The sequence below is a fragment of the Saccostrea echinata genome, unplaced genomic scaffold (genome assembly GCF_033153115.1).
Source record: "Saccostrea echinata isolate AGI-Se365-2 ecotype Australia unplaced genomic scaffold, CSIRO_AGI_Sech_v1 ptg000064l, whole genome shotgun sequence".
NCBI classification, from domain to species: Eukaryota; Metazoa; Mollusca; class Bivalvia; order Ostreida; family Ostreidae; genus Saccostrea; species Saccostrea echinata.
Genome location: NW_026889813.1, coordinates 3840912 through 3849380, shown reverse-complemented (window position 1 = coordinate 3849380; position 8469 = coordinate 3840912). Strand labels below are relative to the sequence as shown.

General features: G+C 32.2%; 1 protein-coding gene across 1 annotated transcript; it reads left to right on the top strand.

Annotated features, from left to right (window-relative positions):
- The first annotated feature begins 206 nt into the window (after window positions 1-206).
- LOC133175886 (sulfotransferase 2A8-like) lies at window positions 207-6545 on the top strand. Its single transcript, XM_061311024.1, has 5 exons — window positions 207-360; window positions 5105-5419; window positions 5649-5752; window positions 5862-6009; window positions 6157-6545. The coding sequence occupies exons 1-5, from the start codon at window positions 207-209 to the stop codon at window positions 6264-6266; spliced, it is 831 nt and encodes a 276-aa protein (XP_061167008.1). The 3' UTR covers window positions 6267-6545.
- The last annotated feature ends 1924 nt before the right edge of the window (window positions 6546-8469 follow it).

Sequence of the window (8469 nt, the reverse complement as noted above, 5' to 3'; positions counted from 1 at the left end):
AAAAAGTATGCCTACAGAATTACATCATATTTGACCTAAATTATTGTGCAGAACGGTTAAGTGTTGTTGGTAACAAAACCTTGGAACTGCCTAAAACTTGTTGTTTTAGCAATTAAGCACGTCCGGACTGAAAGGGTGAGAGAAGAGTGGGTCAATCTAACTTCAGTTTTGCAAGTTACTTTGATGAAACAGTTTATGATTTTATGATGACGACAAAACAAAAGTTAAGCGTAGACGGACTGCTTTTTCCAGCATTTTCGTCATTTCAAACCCTAAATGACGCCCGAAAACGAATTGCAGATATTGTAAATTTACCTACGAGGAAAGATGACGTTTTTGTTATTGGCTATCCAAAATCAGGTACGTTTTTATTAATTAACATTTTTAAATAACAGACGAGATTTTACTGATACAAAAAATGTATAACTATGGATACAAAATACATTCTGAATTTCGGGAGTTTAGGGAAAATATTATTTTAATATATGAGTACATAAATATTTTTTTTTGTAAATTTGAAATGCGTTTTAGTTTAAAAATAAAACACATTTTCTTATTATTAATCTACTTGTGTAAGTGGATACACTTCTGTAGATTGGGTATCGAACAACTGGAAAAAGATCAAAGAAATACATGTAGTTTCTTTATGTGGCCGAATATGTACCTTGCAATGAAAAAATATGTCTTAACTTTTGATTTGCAATTTAATAAATAATGCCATGGATCTCTATCTTTCTAATCCATGCGTAAAAGAATCATTTGATAAGTTGACAGGATATTGCATTCTATGATAAAATATTTGTTAATGAATTTCTCTTGTACATACATCAAACTTGGGGAAGGGGGGGGGGGTAGTAAAAAGAGCGGAAGATGTCAATATTCAGTCCACAGTTTAAGAGCTATGTTTGCAAAGTCTGACCTTCAGCATGACACTTTAGATTGAAAAATGAATATTGAATTTTTGAATGGACTTTAGAGCTGGAATACTGTTCTTTATCCCCATATTTCATATAGAGGAAAAGTCGAAAGTGATTTTGATTAACTTTAAGAACTTAGTACTATATATAGTACCCGCAAATTTTTTCTTGACAATTCTATCGGGTACATTTCCTGCAGTATCGTGCGTGTATCTTATCAAGTTTTCCGTTTATCGTATCGTATATTGCGTTTATCAGGTTTTGCGTTTATCAGATTTTCCGCTTATCGTGTGCATTTAGAAGGCATTTTATTTTACCACCCTTTTCACGAAAAAGATCGAGGTATTCCTATCTACATAAATTGTGGATTTAGAAAAAGAAAAACAGTAATCCACATTGTAAAAAAAAAAAGGATAGACGGAAAGCACGATAAATGTAAAGTTTTCAGTATGTCCACATATCGTTCCATCAACATTTTGTTCAAATTATTAGAGTTCGCTCCGTGACTGGAAGGTCATGGGTTCGAACCTCGGCCGCGACTTACCTAAGTCGATAAAAATAGGTAGCAACTATTCCAAGCGCTCGGCACTATGAAGTGAAAGTTGCGGGTCTTTCGTATGAGACCTTAAGAACCTAGGCCCCGGGTCATGACAAAAATTGGCACGATAAAGAACCCTCCTGTTCAATGGCCCTGAATGCAGAGTAAAGGTCTAAATTTGAAGCCCTTCACCGGCAAATCGTGACTTTTCGATATGAGTGAAAAATTCTCGAATTTGGACGTAAAACAACATACAATCAATCAATCAAATGAAAGAGGGATTATTTACTGAAAAAATAGTTAAAGTTTTCACAAGCGATGGTATAAAAATAAAACTTATTAGAGATGCTATAGTTCGATAGTTGTTTTGATGCTTATATATATATATATATATATATATATATATATATATATATATATATATATATATATATATATATATATATATATATATATATATATATATATATATATATATATATATATTGTTTACAATAAATAATTGATGGAGTAAGAATAATTAAAAACAGTGTTTATTGTTATGCCAAAGAGTGCTTTTATCCCAGGAAGAAAAAATGTTACAATAAATTTACGACAAATTTGATGAAATAATGAATAAGGAAACTTGGTTTTATTTACATTTTAAAGTTCTAATGATACCCTTAAGCTTTTAAAAAGAACTCTCACCACTCCCTCCCCTAACCCGGAAAAAAATCTCACTAGGCAAGTAAAAAAAAGACGTAAAAGGAGGGCTGTTATATGAAAATATTGAGTAAATTAAGTTTTAATGTTAAAACTCTATTTCCTTATAACAATCTGTAAAGGTCTGCTCCTCGGTAGAGATCATTAAAATTTTTACACTATATATATATATATATATTTTAAAAAGTTACATGTAGTAATTTCATGAATTTATCTGGCCTTAATTTGTCGTGCATAGTCTCCTTAAAAGTCGTATCTACGCTTTTGATTCTTAATTTTTGGATGAGAAAGCATAATGTCTGTCCATAAACATTTTTAAAAACTGCTCCTGCTTTAGTTTTGGTCTAAAAAATTACTAAAAATTCGCCGCAATTATATCGCCTGACGTCTCCGTTTTTGACAATATCCAGCTAATAGTGTTTGTGCATATAACGTCATATTTTTCTTATTTATAATGTCAGAGTATTGATTTTTTACACACGAGAGCTCTAATTTTGGTCACATTATATTTCCGTATAATCTGACATAATAAAGAAAACATCGCTGTCAACGCAATTTTTGAAAGCCAAGAAATTACCGTGCGCCGACCACCGATATTTAACACCCTTTCAATGTTCTTTCTAAATGCATATGACATAACAACCTTAAATTATTTAGCCAAAATGACGTAAATATTATTTCCCAACATTGTTTTAAAAATGAATAATTTTGGTAGTTTATGAAATATTTAAAATGTTCGCGTTCTTCTGGGACAACCCTCGTATGTGGTTTAACTTATTTCACTTATACAAACATGACTTGTGTTCTTTTTTCACGAATTATAAAAAAAGTGTATCATTTCTGCTCTATTAATATTAAGGCCTATCTAAACTGGAAAAAATAACAGAAGGAGACGTGATTTGTTTTTATTAAATAACAAGCAGGTACATGTATTTGAGCCGCTTACACCAGCATTGCAGCTATTAAACATACACACAAGTCCAGTCCAGCGAATGCCAAGAAGAAAAATGATTATTCAAACTAAACGATGTCCTTTATTTTGGAGAAAACAAATGTATACATATTGCACGATTCTCATACCCTGTTAATGAGGTGGAAAATATGTATGCATTTCTACTGGTAATAAAGCTATGTTTAGAAAACGGGAAATAATAACGAATTTATTACTTCTGCTTAATATACACATGTAAATCCAATGTAGTAATGGAACACATAAAAATTAGTAAAATTAGTAACAAGTCTTCTATCAGTATGCTTACATATTATCAAAGAGAAAAAGAAATACATTGAATTAATAAGTAATGAATAATGAATACATACATGTGCTTGTCGCTCGCGTGGCGCAGTGGTTAGAGCGTTCGCTCTAGAGTCGGGGAGTAAGGAGTTGATCCTTACGTCGCAGGTTCGAATCCCACTGTGGGATGTGGAGACCGGTCCTTCGGATGAGACCGTAAACCGAGGTCCCGTGTCATAGTAGGTGCTGGCACGAAAAAGATCCCTCACTGCTCAATGCCCGTAAGTGCCGAGTATAGGTTAAAATTTGTAGCTCTCCACCGGCAAGTGGTGGCGTCTCCATATGAGTGAAAAATTCTCGAGAGGGACGTTAAACAATAAACAAACAAACAAACATACATACATGTGCTTACATAAATAATATTTATTAACGAAATAAAAAAAGAAAGTTAATCAAGATACATATAATATTTCGTTTTGTAAAACACTTATCTCTACTTTAATTTACCAATCATATATCCTATCAAGTTTTACGTTTCTCAGGTATCGTGTTTACCGTAATTTGCGTTTATCAGATTTTGTGTTTATTGGGTTTTGAGTTTATAGTGAAAACCGTTAATCCTGTCGTACGTATACCCTAGGTGAACTCTGTTGCATCGTGCATGTATCCTATCGTATGGTGTGTGTATGTAATAAGGAGATGACAAACAGTAATCAAGCTCAAAAGTCCTTGAAGCAATACAAATCGGGAGCAGTCTCCACTTGCCGGTGGAGAGCTACAAATTTTGACCTTTACTCGGCAATCAGGTCCATTGAGCAGTGGGGGGATCTTTTTCGTGCCAACAACTACTGCGACACGGTTTATACGGTCTCATCCGAAGGACCGGTCTCCACGTTCCACAGTGGGATAAATGTCGAGTTGAAGGCCATGGCAAGTGTTTTCTTCTTCTCAGTATGTTTTTGAATAAATTCCGCTTCATATAAATACAAAAATAGGTCTGCTAATAACGGGGTGCAATTAGTACCCATGGGAAACCTTATAGATTGTTGGAAGACCTGATATCCAAAAACTACATAGATATCGTCAATCAGAAACTCAAGAACATTTTTAATATCTACATTTAATAAAATGATTTTGCAAATGAGCAATGACAAGGTAAGTAAATCTACGCGTTCCATTTTTATTGAAAAAGCCGCTGTTTATGATGTAAAAAAAAAAACCCCTGAACTTTAAAATTTTTGTATCCTATCCTATCGTATATTATGTGAAGAATAACGTTGCGGGTACTATATTAGCAATTCAGTAAAAGTAGGAGATACTCATACAGGTACAATTATTTTCCTTCTGACGACTTCATTTTTGATTGGTTGTATTGAAAGATACAAAAGAGTTATGTAATTGAATGAAAAGAGAAGAAAAATGAAAACGATAAAAAAATATTTGATGTTGAAAGTACAATAAAATATAATTGTAATTAATGGTATTGGCAAAATTATGCAATTTTGAGAGACCCGAAAATGCAATTAATATATATGTTCCATTTAATATAATAGCACTGTCTTCTAGTTAATGGAAAGGAAAAGATGATTTAACAAAGAATATCATTACATCCATAATTTTTTTTATTTTATTCTATGCTTTATGATGATTTTGGGTGTGTGTAGGGGGAATGAAATTGAACATCATGATAGTACTTCATTTATTTTCAAAAAGGACACCATTGGCTGAATGAAATCGTGCCCCGTCTTCAGCATTCATGTCTGGACACATCTCACAAATTGGTAGACACCTTCCTAGAGTATATGCCAGATCTACAGGAATTGGAAAATCTTCCTTCGCCTCGAATACTGACTTCCCATGTCCCAGTTAAATATATTCCAAAGGAAAACAACGGGAAAATTATCCACTGCATTCGTAACCCGAAGGACATTGCAGTGTCTGCTTTTTATCATATCATAGCCGACCCAGTAACTAAAGACTACTGGCTTCCAGATTGGCCAAATTTCTTTGATGATTTCTTAGGTGGGGGTAAGTTGAAGTCATTGTTGTTTTCTGACAAGATCAAGTCGTTATCATTTGACCATTATGATCACAGTTTTGCAATTACTTGCGCTTTGTCCATATATAACCTTGTAGTTTCAATATGCTCCAAAAACAAAGATAGTAAGAATGGATCAATAGATTACCTGAGAAATTATAAATGTCATAGAATTCTTTGTTGAGATAGTAGCATTCATTTAATGTTTTATTTAAACAGAGAGTTATTATGGAAGTTGGTTTGAACGAGAGAAAGAGTGGGAAGAGGCAGCAAGACAAAATCCCGAAAAGATTTTGATTGTTTATTATGAAGATCTTAAGAAAGTATGTTCTACAAGTGGCATTCTGTATTTATTTCCCTAGGCTTGCTGTTGAACTTCATGTCGTTTATTCTTCAAAAGGTGACGTATTTTTGTTTTAATGTTTACTGTAGAATAGTATGGAGACGATGCGACGAATATCCAATTTTCTTGGAACCTCGTCCGATCCTACATTTCTTCAGGCTGTTTATGATGAATGTACCTTTGAGAAAGTAAAAGAAAGAAAAAAGGATACAAGATGGAGCTTTATCTACCGAAAAGGTTGAAACTAAAATACTCTAAATTTAAAATGAAATAAAAAAAAGTTATAAATCCAGTTGATAAATATGAAATGCATGTGAAGAAAAAGATTCAACCTTTAAGATATGTAGTACACATTCTGAAATATCGTTTTCATACTAATTAAAGGAGAAGTTGGTGATTGGAAATCGATGTTTACTGAGGAACAGAGCAAGAACTTTGATCAGGTCTTCAATGAAGAAATGAAGGACTCAAAATTAAAAATACAATGGGAGTAAATGGTTTTGAACAATATTCAAAGGAATTAATTTGTATATTTATCAATTTTTTTCCTGATATTTAACTTGCTTATGTATACCCTTATTACCAATATTAACAATATATCATATGAAATTATTTGGAAGCATAAATTTTAGTTGTGTGTGACATTTTTGCGACATATGTACTCAGTAAAATGAAGGAAAAAATGTATAAAAAGGAAATATTATATAATTAATTCGAAGTTACTATATAAAGAGTTATGTTCTGCATCAAAGAAATTGTTAATGAGGAACTCCAACATCTTGTAAACTAAGCGTACCTTTTTATAGAATCACAGAAAGAAATTAAGGTAATTTTGTAGATGATTTGTCAGTTAATAAGAAAATTTCTAAGCTATTTTTGTTGAAAAAAGAGTTGTCAATGATGTCAAAAGGACTAGTCCTTAATTTGTCGTGAGGAAGTGTTGTAAAAAAATCTTGAAATACATATTTTGATGCCGTTGATAGTGAAAAAATGCTATTTCGAATTCTCTAAAGGTAATGATTTTACATGCACACAGCAGTCTATATACGGTGTTTAGCACAGTGGAGCTCAAACGGTCATTCTATTGTAAAAATTGAATGTTATTCCCCGCTACAACTGGAAACGCAATGCTATATGCTACCCTGTAAGAGTTGAAAGGTGATATGTTGTAGAGTTTTCTTCACCCTGATAAGTACTGTTATCAAATCAGGACATTTATGGTCTAATTTATTGTTTATTCATGCACTGTAAGATATCATGTCAAAAGTATCATTTTATCTAGTAAATGAATTTATATATATATATATAACTCCCAAAGACACTAAAAATATGAAATGTTTGATTGCAATGATAATATAATTCTGAAAGATGGTTAAATCTATGTGAATATGTATGAGTTTTGTTTATTGAGGAACACTTCTTTTTCATTGACCAAATATACTCCCTGCAATACAAGAAGCGTTACAACCCGATTTTCAATTAGTTTCATACATGTTACTTTCATATAAAAATGATGATTTATCAAAATCGCTCCTGATACCATCTTTGGTATTTCCAGTTTTTTGCCTGTTTACAATTTGCGTTGTTTGGAAGATTTATCACATGCCGTTAACAAATTTTCAACTTTTTCACGTACAAGATGCAAAAATGGGATCGTCTCGCTACATGTATTTTTTTTGTGTACCGTAAACTAAGTCGACTGCGTCAGGAATTACATTTTTAGCAATGACTCGGCATGTAGATTGAATCGCATATGTTTTTGTAGTAGTAATATGTCTGTAAGTTTTAATTAAATATTCTAATTTAAGGAATTTAATCAACATTGAATAAATCATAAACCTCAGTATAAATTAAAGATGAATTCATGCAGAAGAAGGAGCCCATGCGGTGTGATTTACTTGGAAAATTATTATTTACATCCTTGTCATGTTAGTCTCTATCCGTCGGGTATTAAAGATGTGTTGGATTTGTAAATTTATTAAAACATAAAAAGTTAGTACATGTATGGACTGTGGTTGAAACTTCCAGCTCGCTTGGAAAAGTCAGTTCATCTACACTTTATGTGTATTTATACAGCTCAAAAAAACTTTTTTTAGTCGAACATGTTTTTATGAACCAATTAAATGCACCTTTCTGAAATGATTTCTTTTTAATTTTGCGATTTTATCATAGTTTTCAAATTCATGATTGATATTTTCTTTTTAGTTGCCAGATCTTTTGCACAATAATAGTCTTAATGTCACTATTCTTGCTACCAATTCAGTTTTCACAGAACGTTTTTGAGTATTCTTCCCTATGAAGTGTTATCCACATTGCATTTTAGGCTATTGGTTTGTTCTTACGAAGGTCTTATTCCTACGTAAATTTTACATGATACCTTTATTTTTTTATATTGGTTTCTTTTGGGATTGTTTCCCGGTTGTGTTAGTTTTGAAAATGCATTGCGTTTAGAAACTTTCTTTTGCATATCAGGAGAAACTGAAAAAACATTAGTACATGTTTGCTTTTTTGTATTTCCCAGAACACGATCTGTATGTATCATTTAGCAGCGTACCAGAACTCAAAAAAACACAAGAAAGACTTTTCTTCTTTTCCCTTGTCCAGGAACAGTATTTATTGAAATACAAAACATCTGGGGTCAAATTAAAAGCAGGCCTTATTCAAAGCCTATCAACAGCTTATGAATCAAAAGGCGCG